Below are 20,031 nucleotides of genomic sequence, written 5' to 3'. Positions count from 1 at the left end.
AAAGCACAGCTGGGGGCTGGTATGCTCAAGCTGGTAAGGGACCATGGATATTGGCTCCCCTCAGCCTAAAAATAGCAGCCCACAGTCACTCAGAAAAGGCGTATCTACTGGATGCACCAATTCTGGCACTTTGCCTGGCTCTTCCCACTGGCCCTGTGGCGCTAGTCACTGATGATGCGCTAGCAGCAGCTCATTCCCCAGTGGTTCTCAGCCTGGACGGTCGCATCTTGGCACCTTCCAGGTTGAAAACTGTTAAACCTCAGACATGGAGTAAGGCGTGGTACAGAACGATGGACAGCTGAGGGATATGGTTGTGGGTTTTTTTTTGCTTTTTCTTTTTTACAGGAGACCATGGCTTCAATGGAATGGGCATTAGGGGAGTATAACTGTGTTTGTCATTTTTAAATAAAAAAGTAAAAGTGCGTTTTTTTTAAATTTCAAATAAAAGACTTTATTCTGGCTGTGTGTTTATTTACAATACAACTATAGAATTAGTAATGGATAGGTGTCTTATAAACGCCTCTCCATTACTAAGCCATGGGCTTGATGTAACCGGACAATACAAAGGTGACATCAACCCTACAATATGAACCCCACTTGCCATCTCCAGAAGGCCATATCCATGGCCCCTTACCAGCCTGGGAATACCAGCCCCCTGCTTTAGTTTGGCTGGTTGTCAAAAACAGAGGGGACCCCACACAGATTATTTTATTCATTTAAATAATTTTTTTTTAAATGGCATGGGAACCCTTCTATTCTTGATAACCAGCCTTGCTGGAGCTGACAGTTGAGGGTTGCAGCTCGCAGCTGTCAGTTTTGCCTGGCTGGTTATCAAAAATACAGGGGAATATACAATTTTTTTATTATTTATTTAGAGCGCAAGCAACAATTGATGTATACTCCCATCAACCACAGCATGCTCTCGCTATTATTAGCAGCAGCAAGTGTAGGCTGATGTGAGTAGTAGTCCCATTACCCAACACCAGTGACCGGAGGTAAACTTTTTACCTCCGATCACAGCCATAGGCTCAACGCTGTCATTTGACAGCGTGGGAACCGCGGTTCTCTGACCGGTGGCAATGATTTTACTGCCGATCAGGCAGTGTTGTCATGCACATGACAACATGGCAAACACTGGATGTTAGGGCTCCCCCATTCACCTGAATGGGGTCTGGGTTCGGGTATTGTTCTGGTACCCGAACAGAACTTTTTTTTTAACTGATCGGCCAAACCCACTGGGACCCAAACATCCAGGGGCTCACCCATCTCTATCCATGAGAAGACATAAGTGGATTTTTCTAATATATATTACAATGTTTATTAGGTGTAGTACTGATGAAATATGATTTTTTTTAAATTTTACCTACGCCATCTCTCACACTCAGTAATATAACCATAAGTTAAAAAAACTGCATTTATGATTTATAGACAAGGAGCCATATACATATTTCATCTGTTTATCATCTGTTCATCAACATTGTACTTTGCACCCACCTAAATCCCGCCACGTGATGCAAGATCATCAGTGTTTGCTGATTGAGAGGCTTTTACTGAAACTATTGTTTTTTCCAAACATCCGCATGCTGTCTCCAGCTTCTGGCTGTAACTTCACATTCGGTACAGTAAAAATGGATGACACTGCAAGAAAACAAAAAAGCCACATTAAAGCTGCTCATAAAATAAGGTAATGAAAAATGGACCCATAATGGGTGCAGTCATCGAACATTACACGCATATTACAAAGGTCACCCACTGATTTAAAGTATGTAGTACTTACTTTCCCCTGCAGAGGCGCTGCAGGGAAATTGAACACTTGCTTCCAGGTTCTCTCGCAGACTGCAAAAAACTTAAGAAAACCCTATAAGCTATAAAGGAAATCTATAAAGCTTCTCCCTTTATCAGTTTGTGGGAAAGATGAATAAAAACCTGTAAGCTCACCATTACGGCACCGGGTAAGAGGGTCTTACTAAATCAGCCTATAAGAGTTGTTGTTTTTCTGCTGAATCTTCTAATACGCTGTACATTAATATGTAAAGGCATATAAAATGCTAAAAGAACTTACTTATTAGCCGATCACCCACAAAGATTTCCTGTGCTAGTCATGGGTACGGTTTGTTTATGAGGCATGGACACTGACAGTGAAGGGGTACAGTGTAAGACGTGTGTTGGGCCCTCTTCCTCCACCAGACCCCACATCCACACATACACGCACATTTATATATATATTCATATTAGACATACAAATGTAAAATATGCATATGCTAATCCAATTGGGCATGTAGGTCATAGGAAGCTGAAGAAAATGATACCTTGATATCTGCAATCCAGATATCTTATTCCAGAGAAATCTATGTTTTTCTTAATATGTAAATGAGCTGTTAAGATCTATGGCCCGGACATAGATCTCCCCAAGAATCGTCATCCAGGGCTTATTTTGAATGAAAGGAGACGTTACCAGTGTGAGATATGTAGATCAGGAGAGCAGACTGTCAGTCATTACATGTCTCACACTGGCAACGTCTCCTTTCATTCAAAATAAGCCCTGGAGGACGATTCTCGGAGAGATCTATGTCCGGCCCATAGATCTTAACAGCTCATTTACACATTAAGAAAAAATCTGGATATCACTGGAATAAGATGTAGAGATCAATTTATCATTTTGTTTAACTTTCTATGATCTGCAATAGATGCACTTTACACATTACACAGACACTTGTATATATAATACACACAAGCATATATAAAATATGCACAAACACATAACACATGGATTAAAGCAGTTTTTTTTTTATGATGCACTAGTTCAGATGACCAGTGTCACGAATTATTATGGGATTCGTGGCAGCTCTGATTTTGATGAAATGTAAATGTTTTTTCCTTTTGGTACAGCAAGAGTTAATGTCTTTCTTTTGTTGGCTGTTCTTTAAGATTGTATAGTAGATAAATAGTTTCACTACACACTCCAGACTTTTCATGAAAATAATCTTTAATGATTGTTCAACACAAGTGCAAGTGGCGGACAAAAATGATGGCACTCGTACAAAGATGCAAAGCTAATGTTTTGACCCACTCAGGCCTTGATCACATAGTCGCTCTGTATGATGAAAAGAGGTTCAAATACCACATGGAGATCCCAGTAGAGACAGGTAATAGCAAGTTCCTTCGTAAGGGTGGCTGTCAGGGTGCTCCTGCACCTCCTGTGAGCATGTATTACCACTTACAAACTATAGGGGTTGCTCAGGCACCTCACTATTGATGAGGGTGCTTTTTATACAAGATGCTTCCCAGCTATTGGTTAGGGGCATCTTTGCAGGTGCGAATGCAGCCCTTTAAGAGCACGGGAGCGCGCGCATTAGGTGTGCTGCATGCACAAGGAAAAGAGGGAGCACCTGACGCCGACGCAGCCGGAGGTGAGTGTGACAGCGTCACCGCATGGGAGAGCAGGGGTACCATGCAGGGGCTCCGGCAATAGATGTTACACCAATCCACCCAGGCAAAGAAATCAAATAATACACAGGTTTTGTGTAATAGTGAGAAATTACACAGGGAAAAAGTGTTGAACACTCACTGAAATGTATTTAATACTTTGGACAAAAGCCTTTGTTGGTGATGAAGCTTCAAGATGCTTCCTGCATGGAGAAACTAGTCGCACGCATTGCTCAGGTGTGATTTTTGGCCCAAAAATCCTGAAGATCTTGTGGGCTCCTTCTGTGAACTCTGAGCTTTAATTCCTTCCATAAATTTTCTGTTGGATTCAGGTCAGGTGATCGGATTGGCCATTCCAGCAGCTTTATTTTCTTATCTCTGAAACCAAATGAGAGTTTCCTCAGCTGTCTGTTTGGGATCATTGCCTTGCTGAAATGTCCACCCTCATTTCATCTTCATCATCCTGGTAGACGGCAGGAGATTTTTTATCAATAATGCCTCTGTACATTTGTCCATTTAACCTTCCTTCAATTATATGAAGTTTGCCAGTGCCAATGCTGAAAAACAGTCCCACACCATGGTATTTCCACCTCCAAACTTCACTGTTGGTATGGTGTTTTGGGGATGATATGCAGTGCCTTTTGACCTCCAAACATGGTGTGTAATATGGAATCTAAAGAGTTCAATTTTGGTATCATCTGACCAGAATATATTCTCCCAGTATATTTCACAGGCTTGTCTAAATGTTGATGGGCAAACTGTAAACATGATTTTCAGCAATGGAGTCTTGTTTATTGAGTGTGCATCAGGCCATGGAGGTTAAGTGCATTACTTATGGTTTTCTTTAAAACAATTATACATGCTTAATACAGGTCTTTCTGCAGCTCTCCACAAGTGGTCCTTGGCTCTTGGAAAATTAATTTCACTCCTCTTTCTGAAATCTTGCGGGGAGCACCTGGCCATGGTTATGGTGAAATTATGTTCTTTCTAGCTCTGGATTATGGCCCCAACAATGCTCACTGGAACCTTCAGTAGTTTAGAAATTCTCCTGTAATCAATACTATCAGTATATCTTGCAACAATAGGGTTGCCAAAGTCTTGAGACAGCTCACTGGTTTTATCCATCATAAGATGTTTCTTGTGTGGCACCTTGGTTGTGAGACACCTTTTTATAGGCCATCAGTTGAACCAGTTTTTCAGTAAGTAGCATGATTGCTATCTAATTACTGATAGATTTCATCTGTTGTCATGACTTCCCATTACTTTTTAGACCTCTCTTTCTTCATGTGTTCAATACTTTTTCCCTGTGTCATTTCTCATTATTACACATAACTTAAGGACATCTATGGTCTAGTTTTGTTGCCTGTGTGGATCGGATAGACTGCTACTGACATCAGGAGAGAATTTCATATTTACTTAGAAAATGTTTAACGTGTTCAATATTGATTTTAACCCCTTTACCCCCAAGGGTGGTGTTCTGTCTCCGACCCAATCAAGGACTTTTAACTGCTCATTTCCATAACATAAATTCAGTATAATGCTCAGTTTACCACACGTTTTAATGTTTATTGGTTCCAGCTCCATCTAGTGGCCAAAAGTTATAACTGCATGATGTTATGCATTGTATTTCCTGTATTATTTCCCTCCAATTCCTAATGTATTCTGGGTAATTTTGCAAGGTACCATGGTCTATCCCAGCCCCCTTTCTCTCTTCAGTCAGCCACTTCTTTCAAGTCTGCATATTGGAAGCACCTCATCGCTTTACTCCCCTTGTGTCAGCATCGGTGGTATGTAATCACCCTCTTTGTATATGATTTCTGTCTTATATTAGCTTAGTTACACCCCCTGCTCAGCTACTAGTTCAGATTGTATGCTGTGTATATTGTATATTTCCATGAACCCAATACTGATCCTATGTATCTGTTTCTGTTTGTAGTTTTACCATACATCTATATACCTACGTTCAATAAACCACAGATTCAACTACAGTCTCCCTTATTGGACCCGGTATAGCGGTTTAGCTGCTTGTTAAGCTATATGAATCCCGTTCATTTAGTGAGGACATGACAGTAAAACACCGGCTCTCCAGCTAGTGGGAATACAGAGAGAACAGCCTTCCATCCTGCAGAGGCCAGTTACACAGCACTATCCAGCTAGTGCTATTCAGGGAAAAGACACCCCTTCATCCAGCTTGCAGAAACTAGTGATGCTGCAGAAATCCATCTAGTGAGATTCAAGTCACCGGCTACACAGAGACTAACACAGATACAGCAATCTGTACACAGCCAAGCATCCCTCTAAGACACCATGTCGCACAAATCACACAGGACAAAATCTGCTACATCCGTCTCCTCAAAGACCGTATCCGTTAGCAGCGTGGTCACCATTGCCCGCGCAAATGCTGAGGCTGCCAAAATGCGAGCACGTTATGCTGTGGAAGAGATGCAACTTAAACTAGAGAAAGCACGCCTAGAAGATCAAGAGAGAAAGTCAATATAAAATGCCTGCGAGCAGCTCATTAAGAAAACTCGACCCATTTATCAACAACAACGGCCTGCTGAGAGTAGGAGGTCACCTCAAAGAAGCTAAAATAGAGTTTGAGGAGAAATTCCCTCTTATCATTCCTGGAAAATGTCATGTTTGAAACAAAGCAAAATTCTCTAAACTGCATGCTCGCAAACGCCAGAAGCCTGACAAACAAGATGGAAGAACTAGAAGCAGAAATATCAACAGGTAACTATGACAAAGTGGGAATAACCGAGACATGGTTAGATGAAAGCTATGACTGGGCAGTTAACTTACAGGGTTACAGTCTGTTTAGAAAGGATCGTAAAAATCGTAGTGGAGGAGCAGGGGTCTTTATGTAAAGTCTTGTCTAAAGTCCACTTTAAGGGAGGATATTAGCGAAGGGAATGAGGATGTCGAGTCCATATGGGTCGAAATACATGGAGGGAAAAATAGTAACAAAATTCTCTTTGGGGTCTGTTACAAACCCCCAAATATAACATAAATCATGGAAAGTCTACTACTAAGGCAGATAGATGAAGCAGCAACCCATAATGAGGTCCTTGTTATGGGGGACTTTAACTACCCGGATATTAACTGGGAAACTGAGACCTGCGAAAAGGTTTCTGCTAATAGCCAAGAATAATTATCTTTCACAATTGGTGCAGAATCCAACCAGAGGAGCAACACTTCTAGACCTAATACTATCTAACAGACCTGACAGAATAACAAATCTGCAGGTCGTCGGGCATCTAGGAAATAGCGACCACAATATTGTACAGATTCACTTGTCTTTCGCTAGGGGGACATGTCAGGGAGTCACAAAAACACTGAACTTTAGGAAAGCAAAGTTTGACCAGCTTAGAGATGCCCTTAATCTGGTTGACTGGGACAATGTCCTCAGAAATAAGAATACAGAAAATAAATGGGAAATGTTTAAGAACATCCTTAATAGGCGCTGTAAGTGGTTTATACCTTGTGGGAATAAAAGGACAAGAAATAGGAAAAACCCAATGTGGCTAAACAAAAAAGTAAGAGGGGCAATTAAGAGTAAAAAGAAAGCATTTAAACTACTAAAGCAGGATGGCACCGGTGTAGCTCTAAAAAACTATAAGGAGAAAAATTCTTTATCTAAAATAATAATTAAAGCTGCCAAAAAGGAAACAGAAAAACACATTGCTAAGGAGAGTAAAACTAATCCCAAGCTGTTCTTCAACTATATCAATAGTAAAAGAATCAAACGTGAAAGTGTAGGCCCATTAAAAAATTGTGAGGAAAGTATGGTTGTAGATGATGAGGAAAAAGCTAATATATTAAACACCTTCTTCTCCACGGTATTCACGGTGGAAAATGAAATGCTAGGTGAAATGCCAAGAGACAAAGAAAACCCTATATTAAGGGTCACCGATCTAACCCAAGAAGAGGTGCAAAACCGGCTAAATAAGATTAAAATAGATAAATCTCCGGGTCCGGATGGCATACACCCACGAGTACTAAGAGAACTAAGTAATGTAATAGACAAACCATTATTTCTTATATTTAGAGACTCTATAGCGACAGGGTCTGTTCCACAGGACTGGCGCATAGCAAATGTGGTACCAATATTCAAAAAGGGCTATAAAAGTGAACCTGGAAATTATAGGCCAGTAAGTCTAACCTCTATTGTTGGTAAAATATTTGAAGGGTTTCTGAGGGATGTTATTCTGGATTATCTCAATGAGAATAACTGTTTAACGCCATATCAGCATGGATTTATGAGGAATCGCTCCTGTCAAACCAATCTAATAATTTTTTATGAAGAGGTAAGCTATAGTCTGGACCAAGGTGAGTCATTGGATGGGGTATATCTTGATTTTTCCAATGCGTTTGATACCGTGCCACACAAGAGGTTGGTACACAAAATGAGAATGCTGGGTCTGGGGGAAAATGTGTGTAAATGGGTAAGTAACTGGCTTAGTGATAGAAAGCAGAGGGTGGTTATAAATGGTATATTCTCTAACTGGGTCGCTGTGACCAGTGGAGTACCGCAGGGGTCGGTGTTGGGACCTATTCTCTTCAACATATTTATTAACGATCTGGTAGAAGGTTTGCACAGTAAAATATCGATATTTGCAGATGATACAAAACTATGTAAAGCAGTCAATACAAGAGAAGATAGTATTCTGCTACAGATGGATCTGGATAAGTTGGGAACTTGGGCTGAAAGGTGGCAGATGCAGTTTAACAATGATAAATGTAAGGTTATACACATAGGAAGAAGGAATCAATATCACTATTACACACTGAACGGTAAACCACTGGGTAAATCTGACATGGAGAAGGACTTGGGGATCCTAGTTAATGATAAACTTACCTGGAGCAGCCAGTGCCAGGCAGCGGCTGCCAAGGCAAACAGGATCATGGGGTGCATTAAAAGAGGTCTGGATACACATGATGAGAGCATTATACTGCCTCTGTACAAAACCCTGGTTAGACAGCACATGGAGTACTGTGTACAGTTTTGGGCACCAGTGCTCAGGAAGGATATAATGGAACTAGAGCGGGTACAAAGGAGGGCAACAAAATGAATAAAGGGGATGGGGGAACTGCAATACCCAGAGAGATTAGCAAAATTAGGATTATTAAGTCTAGAAAAAAGATGACTGAGGGGCGATCTAATAACCATGTATAAGTATATAAGGGGACAATACAAATATCTCTCCGAGGATCTGTTTATACCAAGGAAGGTGACGGTCACAAGGGGGCATTCTCTGCGTCTGGAGGAGAAAAGGTTTTTCCACCAACATAGAAGAGGATTCTTTACTGTTAGGGCAGTGAGAATCTGGAATTCCCTGCCGGAGGAGGTGGTGATGGCGAACTCAGTCGAAGGGTTCAAGAGAGGCCTGGATGTCTTCCTGGAGTGTAACAATATTGTATCTTACAGTTATTGTTAGGTTCTTTAGAAGGACGTAGATCTGGGGATTTATTCTGACAGAATTTTATAGGCTGAACTGGATGGCCTAATGTATTTTTTCGGCCTTACTAACTATGTTACTATGTTGCTTACCTAATCGTGCAACAGAATCTGGTCAAACACCAAGGAAGACTATTCACAGAAGGAGCCATCAGAACGGCTGGCCTGTGGATTGTCGGTGCAACGAAACTCATCTGCAGTGTCATCTACAAATATATTACCTGCCGTAAGCTTCGTGGTTCCACTCAAACCCAAAAGATGGCTGACCTACCAGCAGATAGACTCAGCCCAGACCCTCCTTTTATCAACGTTGGTCTCGATGTGTTTAGACCTTGGTCGGTTGTTACTCATCACACGAGAGGCGGACAAGCCAATAGTAAACGTTAGGCCGTCATGTTTACCTGTCTGTCAATCAGAGCCTTCCACATAGAGCTCATTGAGTCACTTGACACCTCAAGCTTCATCAACGCTTTGAGACGTTTCATTGCCATCCGCGGTCCTATCAAACATATACGTTCAGACAGAGGTACCAACTTCATTGGTGCAGCGAAGGAATTGGGCATACCCTCAAATCTAGACCATAAGACTCTCTAGAGGTTCCTCAGTGACCAAAGTTGCACCTGGTCATTCAACCCACCTCACTCCTCACATATGGGTGGATCTTGGGAACAAATGATTGGTCTAGTACAAAGAATTCTTGACTCTACTCTTCTTCAGGAAGGAGCAGCGAGACTTACCCACAAAAGTCTAACCACCTTCATGGCTGATGCCGCAGCTATAATCAACGCAAGGCCCTTGGTTCCAGTTCCTAATGACCCTGAAGAGCCCTTGTTATTGACTCCAGCTACTCTTCTAACCCAGAAAACAGGACTATCCAGTGCCCCTCCAGGAAGATTCGACGCTAAGGATCTCTACAAGCGCCAATGGAGGCAGGTACAAAGTCTTTCCAATACATTCTGGGACAGGTGGCGTAAACAATATTTGTCTACCTTGCTGCCACGGACAAAGTGGCAATCTACCAGGCCTAATCTTTGGATTGGTGACCTCATCCTTCTTAAAGACTGCCAGGCCCATCGGAACCAGTGGCCACTTGGACTAGTGACTACTACGTTTCTGAGTAAAGATGGCAATGTTCGCAAAGTCGAACTTACGATGGCCAAGGGAGATGAACTTAAGACATTCTTCAGACCAGAGACTGAGCTGGTCCTATTGTTGCCTTCGGAGAATAAGAATGGTGATGTCATGATCTGAAGTGATCTGACAGTTTTAAATTGCACTGGGTGAACTTTTTTTACTTTGGAAAGTTCCAAGGTGTCTTGACTGTCCCCGGTGGTGGTGAGTGGTATTGCACTTTAGGGTTTTTTGCACTTAATTATGGATCAGGTGTGACACCCTATAAAGGTGTGCTCAGGGTGTTCACTCACTGCCTGTGATATTGTGAGATTGTTCACTTTGAGTTGGAGAGCCTGGAGGAAGGATGGAGCTGGTGAGGAGTCCTGCGCAGCTTAGCCAGGGGGGATGTGTTTCAGCTACAGTGTCTGGACGAAGGGCTGGCATGGCGTGGTGGAGTCGCAGTGATGGTGTCAGCGGGAAGTGTCTGCATGGTCTGGTGGAGTGGCTACTATGGAGAGTGGCACTCACCATGTGGGACTTGGCCGCTGAGCTGGACTCAAGCATGCTCGACTTCGTGTCAGAGGCTGAACTCATCCTTGGGACTCTGTTGCTGAGCAGCTGCGACTGGTGGTGGACTCTGCTCCAAGGCTGCACCGAGGTGAAGGATCCTGTTATGGTGATGGATCCGGGTGGAGGAGAAGACGCACGCAGGTGGTGGGCTCTGTTGCTGGGAGTGCACGCAGCAGAGCAAAGCTAAGTGGTGTTCCCCCTGTATTGTCTCTTTCCTCATGTGTGTTATTAGTGCAGTGGTGGGATTAGTCTCCGCACCGACCCATTCCCTAGTGAGGGTTTAGGGTCAGGGTGAGCAAGGGCGTTAAGGTACGCGTGCGGCGACAGGTGCAGAGCCTGTTTAGGGAATGTAAGGAGTGCAGGGACACTGGCTCAGGGGAGCTTAGGAGGTCTCCATGTCCCCATTCCCTATCGCAGGGCCCACCATTGTTAAAGTTACCCAGGTTCCCCCTTTATTATTTTATTATTGTATAACGTGTAATACCTAAATTCGCCAGGTGGAGGCGGCGTATCCACCTGCACGTTTTATTATTTAAATGCTTCCCACTGGAGGCGGTGTATCCAGGGTCACGTGTGTCATATGGGTTCGCCTTGCGGAAACATCTGCGTCCAGACACACGTGATCATGACAGGTGACATCCGTTTGATGTCAGTCGGGGAATGTTCTGTCTCCGACAAAACCAATGACTCTTAACTGTTTATTTCCATAACATAAATTCAGCATAATGCTCAGTTTACAACACGTTTTAATGTTTATTGTTTCCAGCTCCATCTAGTGGCCAAAAGTTATAACAGCATGATGTTATGCATTGTATTTCCTGTATTATTTCCCTCCAATTCCTAATGTATTCTGGGTAACTTTGCAAGGTACCATGGTCTATCCCAGCCCCATTTCTCTCTTCAGTCGGCCATTTCTTTCAAGTCTGCATATTTTAAGCACCTCATCGCTTTACTTCCCTTGTGTCAGCATCAGTGGTATGTAATCCCCCTCTCTGTATATAATTTCTGTCTTATATTAGCTAGCTTACTTACACCCCCTGCTAAGCTAGTAGTTCAGATTGTATGCGGTGTATATTGTATATTTCCATGAACCCAATACTGATCCTATGTATATGTTTCTGTTTGTAGTTTTACCATACATCTATATACCTACATTCAATAAACCACAGATTCAACTACAGTCTCCCTTATTAGACCCGGTATAGCGGTTTAGCTGCTTGTTAAGCTATATGAATTCCGTTCATTTAGTGAGGACAGGACAGGTGGTTTGCACGCTCATGACCGGGCCAATTTTTACAATTCTGACCACTGTCCCTTTATGAGATAATAACTCTGAAACACTTCCATGGATCCCACCGATTCTGACATTGTTTTCTCGTAACATATTGTACAGTACTTCATGATAGTGGTAAAATTTCATTCAAATAACTTGCATTTATTTGTGAAAAAAACGGAAATTTGGTGAAAATTTTGAAAATTTCGCAATTTTCCAACATTGAATTTTTATGCCCTTAAATCACAGAGATATGACACACAAAAAACTTAATAAGTAACTGTTACGATTCTAGTAGGAACCGGAGAGTGGACCCTCTGGGTCGTGGCTCCAGAGCCCCCGAGGGCGAGCGGCCCAGGTGATGACCACCCCCTATACAGGGAGTGTTAGGGGCAGGCCCAAGGGGGGTGAGACCACGACAGCCGGAACCAAAGGGACGACCCAGGGAGTGTACAGAGGGAAAGGCCAAAGGATACTGACTAGAGTAGGCCCGGAGCAGGAGGGAGACAGAACGTAGGGAACCAGGACCGATCAGGATGGAGCCAGGGCAGGAACGCTGGAAGAAAGAAGGAAGAAAGGTTAGGGGGGACTGACCTAGGGGTGAGGACGGAACCCTAGCTAAGGAACCACCGGTGACAGCAGCAGAGAAGGACCAGGCGAGGTAGAGGCACGGAGGCAGCAGAGGAGACTGAGCGGGGGTCCAGTCGGGGCTATGGAGCGGAGAGCAGAGCGCAGACCAGAGAGAGGGAGGACCTGAGAGTCGGGTGCGACGCTGCGCAGGAACGCTAAGTGCCACAGAGGAAGACAAACAGGCGTCTTACCATTCCAGACGCCAGACAGAAATACCCGGTGGGCGCCGCCATGTTGGGGGCGGAGCCACCGGGTCACGTGCTCCCAGGATGCCCCGCGGTGAGAAACGAGCGAGTGCGCATGTGCGTGCCTCTGACGCGCCGTGACCCTGCAAAGCCAGACAGGGCACGGCGCGAGGATGAAGGAGGGACGCGCCGGGAGGAGGGGGACCCCAGGTGAGCATCGGGGCGCGTAATAGTACCCCCTCTCTTACTCCCCTCCTTCTTCAGGCGGAATAGAAACCTTTTCATGATATGAGGAGCATTGATGTTCTCCCGGGGCTCCCATGACCTTTCCTCAGGACCGAATCCCTCCCAATCTACCAGAAAGAAGGTTCTACCTCGAACGGTCTTCTTTGCCAGGATGTCCCTGACATCAAAGACGTCCCCAGCGGAGCTAGGTTGCGGAGCGTGGGACGAGGCTGGCTGAAAGCGATTAAACACTGTGGGTTTGAGAAGCGAGACATGGAAAGTGTTGGGGATCCGCAGGGAGGCAGGCAATTTTAGTTTATAGGTTACATCATTGATGCGAGTCAAAACCTCAAAGGGACCAACGTAACGTGGACCTAACTTATAAGAGGGGATTTTAAGTCGGAGGAAGCGCGAGGACAGCCAGACCTTATCGCCTGGATGATAAGGAGGGGTGTCCAGGCGCCTCTTGTCGGCGTATCTTTTCATCCGATCGCTAGCTCTCTCAAGGGACGTCTTAGTCTCCTCCCAAATTTTAGAGAATTCTGAGGACAAGGAGTCCGCCGCCGGCACGCCCGAGGTGGGGGACAAGGGAAGAGGAATGCCCGGATGCTGCCCAAAAACTACAAAAAAGGGAGACTTGGAAGAGGACTCGTTGGGGTGATTGTTGTGAGCAAATTCCGCCCAGGGTAGCAGTGAGACCCAGTTACTTTGGTGTGCATTAGAAAAATGTCGAAGATAAGTGGTTAACATCTGATTGATCCGCTCCACTTGGCCGTTGGATTGTGGATGATAGGCGGAGGAGAAGTCCAGGACTACCCCCATTGAGCTAGAGAGAGCTCTCCAGAAACGAGAGGTGAATTGAACACCACGGTCAGACACGATGTGCTGGGGAAAACCATGAAGTCGGAAAACATGATGCACGAAGATTTTCGCCAACTCGGGCGCAGAAGGCAGACCAGGTAGCGGGATGAAATGAGCCATTTTGGAAAAACGGTCTACCACCACCAAAATGACAGAGCAGCCGGAAGATGGAGGTAGATCCGTGACGAAATCCATGGCGATGTGGCTCCAGGGAACTGATGGAACCGGCAAAGGATGTAAGAGACCAGAGGGTAGCTGTCGTGGAATCTTATTCCGGGCGCAGGATGAGCAAGAAGCGGTAAATTCCAGGACATCCTGGCGGAGTGAAGGCCACCAATAATGGCGGGAGATGAGGGATAGAGTCCTCTTGGCTCCGACATGCCCGGCGATCTTAGAAGAGTGTCCCCAGTGCAGAACCCTTACTCTGTCAGGGTCCAATACCAAGGTCTTGCCTGGTGGTGGGTTGACCAAACTTAGAGGGGCTAGGGTGACGATCTTTGCTGGATCGATGATGTGAGCGGAGCTCTCCTCTTCATCGGTCGGGAGAAATGATCTTGATAAGGCATCAGCTCTGATGTTCTTATTACCCGGACGAAAGCGGAGCTCGAAATCAAAGCGTCCAAAAAATAGGGACCATCGGGCTTGCCGGGGATTGAGCCTTTGGGCAGACTGAACATAGGCCAAATTCTTGTGGTCGGTAAATATCGTAAAGGGATGGACAGCTCCTTCGAGAAGGTAACGCCATTCCTCTAAAGCCAGTTTGATTGCCAGTAGTTCCTTGTCCCCAATGGAGTAATTGCGTTCGGGGGGAGAAAAGGCTTTAGAAAAGAACCCACAGGTGACAGTCCGGCCAGAGGAGGTTCTTTGCAGGAGAACCGCCCCCGCTCCCACGGAGGATGCGTCGACCTCGAGAATGAAGGGTCTCTCGGCATCAGGACGGTGGAGAACGGGCGCTGTAGCGAATTCTCTCTTCAGAGTTTGAAAGGCGTCTTCTGCCTCGGGAGGCCAGAGGCGGGGATTGACTCCTTTGCGCACAAGAGCAGAGATGGGCTTGGTTATGGTGGAAAAATGAGGAACGAATTGCCTATAATAGTTAGCAAAGCCGAGAAAGCGTTGAATGGCTTTGAGACCAAGGGGACGGGGCCAGGCCAGGATCGTGGACACTTTCTCGGGATCCATCCTCAATCCAGACTTCGAAACGATATACCCAAGGAACGGCAGGGACGGTTGTTCGAAGGCGCATTTCTCCAACTTGGCAAATAGGTGGTTCTCCCTTAGACGCTGCAACACTTGCCGTACATCTCGTCGATGGGTGGAGAGATCTGGAGAGAAGACAAGAATGTCGTCGAGATAAACCACGACACAGGAGTAAAGGAGATCCCGAAAAATATCGTTAACGAGCTCCTGGAATACCGCTGGTGCGTTACAGAGGCCAAACGGCATCACCAGGTATTCATAGTGACCGTCACGGGTGTTGAATGCGGTCTTCCACTCATCCCCAGCGCGAATTCGGACCAAGTTATAGGCTCCTCGAAGATCAAGTTTGGTAAATATTTGCGCCCCTCTCAGGCGATCAAAGAGTTCGGGGATGAGGGGTAACGGGTACTTGTTCTTAATCGTGATGCTGTTCATACCTCTGTAATCAATGCACGGACGGAGCGACCCGTCCTTCTTCTTGACAAAAAAGAAGCCTGCGCCCGCAGGGGAGGAAGACTTCCGTATGAAACCCTTGGCTAAGTTCTCTTGCACGTATTCCCACATGGCTTGCGTCTCTGCCGGCGAGAGCGGATAAATCCTACCCCGCGGAGGGGTGGCTCCAGGGACGAGCTCGATGGGGCAATCATAGGGTCGGTGAGGCGGAAGGTTCTCGGCCTCCCTCTTGTCAAAAACATCCGAAAAAGAGCTGTAAGGATATTACCCTTATGCCAGTCTAAGGTAGGGCTGTGGGCTCGTAACCAGGGAAGGCCTAGAAGGATAGGGTGAGAGATGCTCGCTAGGACATAAAAAGCGATCCTCTCCTTGTGTAGGGCCCCTACCTGGAGTTCTACCTCATGGGTGACCAAGGTAATGGTCTCTTGGAGAGGTTTACCATCCACGGAAGCAAGGATCCGTGGAGTTTCTAAGGTCTTGACCGGGACCGAAAATTTAAGAACCTCTTCGAGCCTAATAAAATTTCCCGCTGCGCCGGAATCCACATAGGCGGCCAGAGAAAAACGTTTTCCACCAACGTGCAACAAGACAGACAGAGTGAGGGGTAGAGAGGTATCATACACACCTAGGGAGGCCTCTCTTACCTGACCTAGGCGGAGGAGTTTTCCGGACGTTCCGGGCAGGTACGGACCAGATGGGAGTCACTACCACAGTAGAAGCAGAGACCGTGAGTGCGTCTTTCCTCCCGGCGTTGTGCAGATACCTTAAGCCGGTCTACTTGCATGGGTTCAGGCATGGAAACAGAAGCGGATATTCCGGGTCGAAGACAGGGTAGAGCGCGGATAGTTGGGGAGGCACGGGGAAGTCTCCTCTCGCGAGCACGTTCCTGGAACCGAAGGTCGATACGTGTAGCTAGCGAAATGAGATCTTCTAAGGCAGTGGGAGTATCCCGCCCAGCTAACTCATCCTTAATTCGACCCGCGAGGCCTCGCCAAAAGGCCCCTACCAAGGCCTCGTTATTCCATCCCAAATCAGAAGATAAGGTTCGGAATCGGATGGCATACTGACCCACGGTTTGGGACCCTTGGTGGAGGTTAAATAAAGATTCCGTAGTAGAGGCCAGGCGACCCGGCTCGTCGAACACTCGACGAAACGTCTCGAAGAAAGTACCTAGCTGGGAGACTACCGGATCATCACGTTCCCAGAGGGGGTTAACCCACGCTAAAGCGTCTCCCTCAAGATGGGAGACAATAAAAGCCACCTTAGCCCGCTCAGTGGGATATTGCAGGGGCAGGAGTTCGAAATGGAGGCGGCATTGATTCAGGAAACCTCGGCACAGCTTGGGATCCCCGTTATAGCGGGGCGGCTTAGCTAAACGGGGTGGCGGGTGAGGCGCCTGGGCTGGAACGGGGGCTGCAGCGGCCGACTGTAAGAAGAGTAAGCGGTCATCTATGGAGGCCATATAACTAAGGATATGGGTCTGGGTATCTCTTTGCTGGGCCAGTTCCTGCTGCAGTCCAGCCAGTTGGGAGGCATTCCCAGGGTCAGAGGACTGGAGCCCGGAAAGACGAGAATCCATGGATTTCATGAAAGCCATGATACGAGTTTGATTCTCTCGCAAAAACAGCAACTCCTTTTGAGCCGCAGCGGCTCCAGCGGGGTCCATGGCCTGTTTGTTCTGTTACGATTCTAGTAGGAACCGGAGAGTGGACCCTCTGGGTCGTGGCTCCAGAGCCCCCGAGGGCGAGCGGCCCAGGTGATGACCACCCCCTATACAGGGAGTGTTAGGGGCAGGCCCAAGGGGGGTGAGACCACGACAGCCGGAACCAAAGGGACGACCCAGGGAGTGTACAGAGGGAAAGGCCAAAGGATACTGACTAGAGTAGGCCCGGAGCAGGAGGGAGACAGAACGTAGGGAACCAGGACCGATCAGGATGGAGCCAGGGCAGGAACGCTGGAAGAAAGAAGGAAGAAAGGTTAGGGGGGACTGACCTAGGGGTGAGGACGGAACCCTAGCTAAGGAACCACCGGTGACAGCAGCAGAGAAGGACCAGGCGAGGTAGAGGCACGGAGGCAGCAGAGGAGACTGAGCGGGGGTCCAGTCGGGGCTATGGAGCGGAGAGCAGAGCGCAGACCAGAGAGAGGGAGGACCTGAGAGTCGGGTGCGACGCTGCGCAGGAACGCTAAGCGCCACAGAGGAAGACAAACAGGCGTCTTACCATTCCAGACGCCAGACAGAAATACCCGGTGGGCGCCGCCATGTTGGGGGCGGAGCCACCGGGTCACGTGCTCCCAGGATGCCCCGCGGTGAGAAACGAGCGAGTGCGCATGTGCGTGCCTCTGACGCGCCGTGACCCTGCAAAGCCAGACAGGGCACGGCGCGAGGATGAAGGAGGGACGCGCCGGGAGGAGGGGGACCCCAGGTGAGCATCGGGGCTCGTAATAGTAACATTTCCCACATGTTTACTTTACATCAGCACAATTTTGGAACCAATTTTTTTTTATGTTAGGAAGTTATAAGGGTTAAAAGTTGACCAGTGATTTCTCATTTTTACAACACCATTTTATTTTTACGGACCACATCACATTTGAAGTCACTTTGAGGGGTCTATATGATAGAAAATACCCAAAAGTGACACTATTCTAAAAACTGCACCCCTCAAGGTGCTCAAAACCACATTCAAGAAGTTTATTAACCCTTCAAGTGCTTCACAGGAATTTTTTGAATGTTTAAAAAAAATGAACATTTAACTTTTTTTCACAAAAAAATTACTTCAGGTCCAATTTTTTTTATTTTACCAAGGGTAACAGGAGAAATTGGACTGGAAAAGTTATTGTGCAATTTGTTCTGAGGACGCCGATACCTGATATGTGGGGGGAACCACTGTTTCAGCGCATGGCAAAGCTCAGAAGGGAAGGAGCGCCGTTTGACTTTTTCAATGCAAAATTGGCTGGAATTCAGATCGGATGCCATGTCACGTTTGGAGAGCCCCTGATGTGCCTACACAGTGGAAATACCCCCACAAGTGACCCCATTTTGGAAACTAGACCCCCCCAAGGAACTTATCTAGATATGTGGTGAGAACTTTGAACCCACAAGGGCTTCACAGAAGTTTATAACGTACAGTCGTACAATTAAAAAATCATTTTTTCCATAAAAATGATCTTTTCACCCCAATTTTTATTTTCCCAAGGGTAACAGGACCCTAAAAGTTATTGTGCAATTTGTCCTGAGTATGCCAATACCCCATATGTGGGTGTAAATGACTATTTGGGCGCATGGCAGAGCTCGGAAGGGAAGCAGCGCCATTTGACTTTTTTGGCTGGAATTGAGATCAGACAGCATGTCGCGTTTGGAAAGCTCCTGATGCGCCAAAACAGTGGAAACCCCCCACAAATGACACCATTTTGGAAACTAGACCCCCCAGGAACTTATCTAGATATGTGGTGAGAACTTTGAACCCCCAAGGGCTTCACAGAAGTTTATAACACCCGGGCGCGTGAAAATAAAAAAATCATATTTTTTCCACAAACATGATCTTTTAGTCCCCAATTTTTTTATTTTCCCAAGGGTAACAAGAGAAATTGGACCCCAAAAGTTGTTGTCCAATTTGTTCTGAATACCCTGATACCCCACATGTGAGGGTAAAACACTGTTTGGGCGCAAGGCAGAGCTTGGAAGGGAAGGAGCACCGTTGGACATTTTCAACGCAGAATTGGCTGAAATTGAGATCAGACGCCATGTTCCGTTTGGAGAGCACCTGATGTGCCTAAACAGTGGAAACCTCCCAATTCTAACTCCAACCCTAACCCCAACACACCTCTAACCCTAGCCCTAACCCTAAAGGGAAAATGGAAATAAATACATTTTTTTAATTTTATTATTTTTCCCTAAATAAGGAGGTGATAACGGGGGGTTTGATTTACTATTTATGGCGGTTTTTATGTTTGGCAGCTGTCACACGCTAAAAGACGCTTTTTATTGTAAAAATAGTTTTTGCATCACCACATTTTGAGAGCTATAATTTTTCCGTATTTTGACCCACCGAGTCATGTGAGGTCTTATTTTTTGCAGGACGACTTGACGTTTTTATTGGTACCATTTTCGGGCACGTGACATTTTTTGATTGCTTTTTATTCCCATTTTTGAGACGCAGAATGAACAAAAACCAGCATTTCAAGAATTTCTTTTGGGAGGTGCGTGTACACCGTTCCGCGTGTGGTAAAATTGATAAGGCAGTTTTATTCTTCGGGTCAGTACGGTTACAGCAATACCTCATTTATGTCTTTTTTTATGTTTTGGCACTTTTATGCAATGAAAACAATTTTATATAAAAAATAATTATTTTTGCATCGCTTTATTCGGCGAGCTATAACTTTTTTATTTTTTCACTGATGATGCTGTATGGCGGCTTGTTTTTTGCGGGACAAGATGACGTTTTCAGCGGTACCATGGTTATTTATATCCGTCTTTTTTATTGCGCGTTATTGCACTTTTTGTTTGGTAGTATGATAATAAAGCATTATTTTTTGCTTTGTTTTTTTATTTTTATTTTTTAAGGGGTTCGCTAAAGGGGTTAACTAATGGGACAGTTTTATAGGGCGGGTCTTTACGAACGTGGCGATATTAAATATGTGTA

At 45.8% G+C, this 20,031-nt stretch overlaps 1 protein-coding gene across 5 annotated transcripts in view; it reads right to left on the bottom strand.

Moving 5' to 3' along the window:
• The window catches only part of CDK14 (cyclin dependent kinase 14), a 701,555-nt gene that overhangs the window by 112,837 nt on the left and 568,687 nt on the right, over positions 1-20,031 (bottom strand). For all 5 annotated transcript variants that reach the window (XM_073581965.1, XM_073581962.1, XM_073581963.1 and 2 more), the window contains one exon: positions 1,495-1,638. In XM_073581965.1, the coding sequence (XP_073438066.1) occupies positions 1,523-1,638 (116 nt within the window). In that variant the 3' untranslated portion in view covers positions 1,495-1,522. The remainder of the gene's footprint in view (positions 1-1,494; positions 1,639-20,031) is intronic.

The sequence above is a fragment of the Dendrobates tinctorius genome, unplaced genomic scaffold (assembly GCF_039654945.1).
Source record: "Dendrobates tinctorius isolate UK_male_01 unplaced genomic scaffold, ASM3965494v1 ptg000070l, whole genome shotgun sequence".
Classification (NCBI taxonomy): domain Eukaryota; kingdom Metazoa; phylum Chordata; class Amphibia; order Anura; family Dendrobatidae; genus Dendrobates; species Dendrobates tinctorius.
This window is presented reverse-complemented; position numbering and strand designations above follow the sequence as displayed.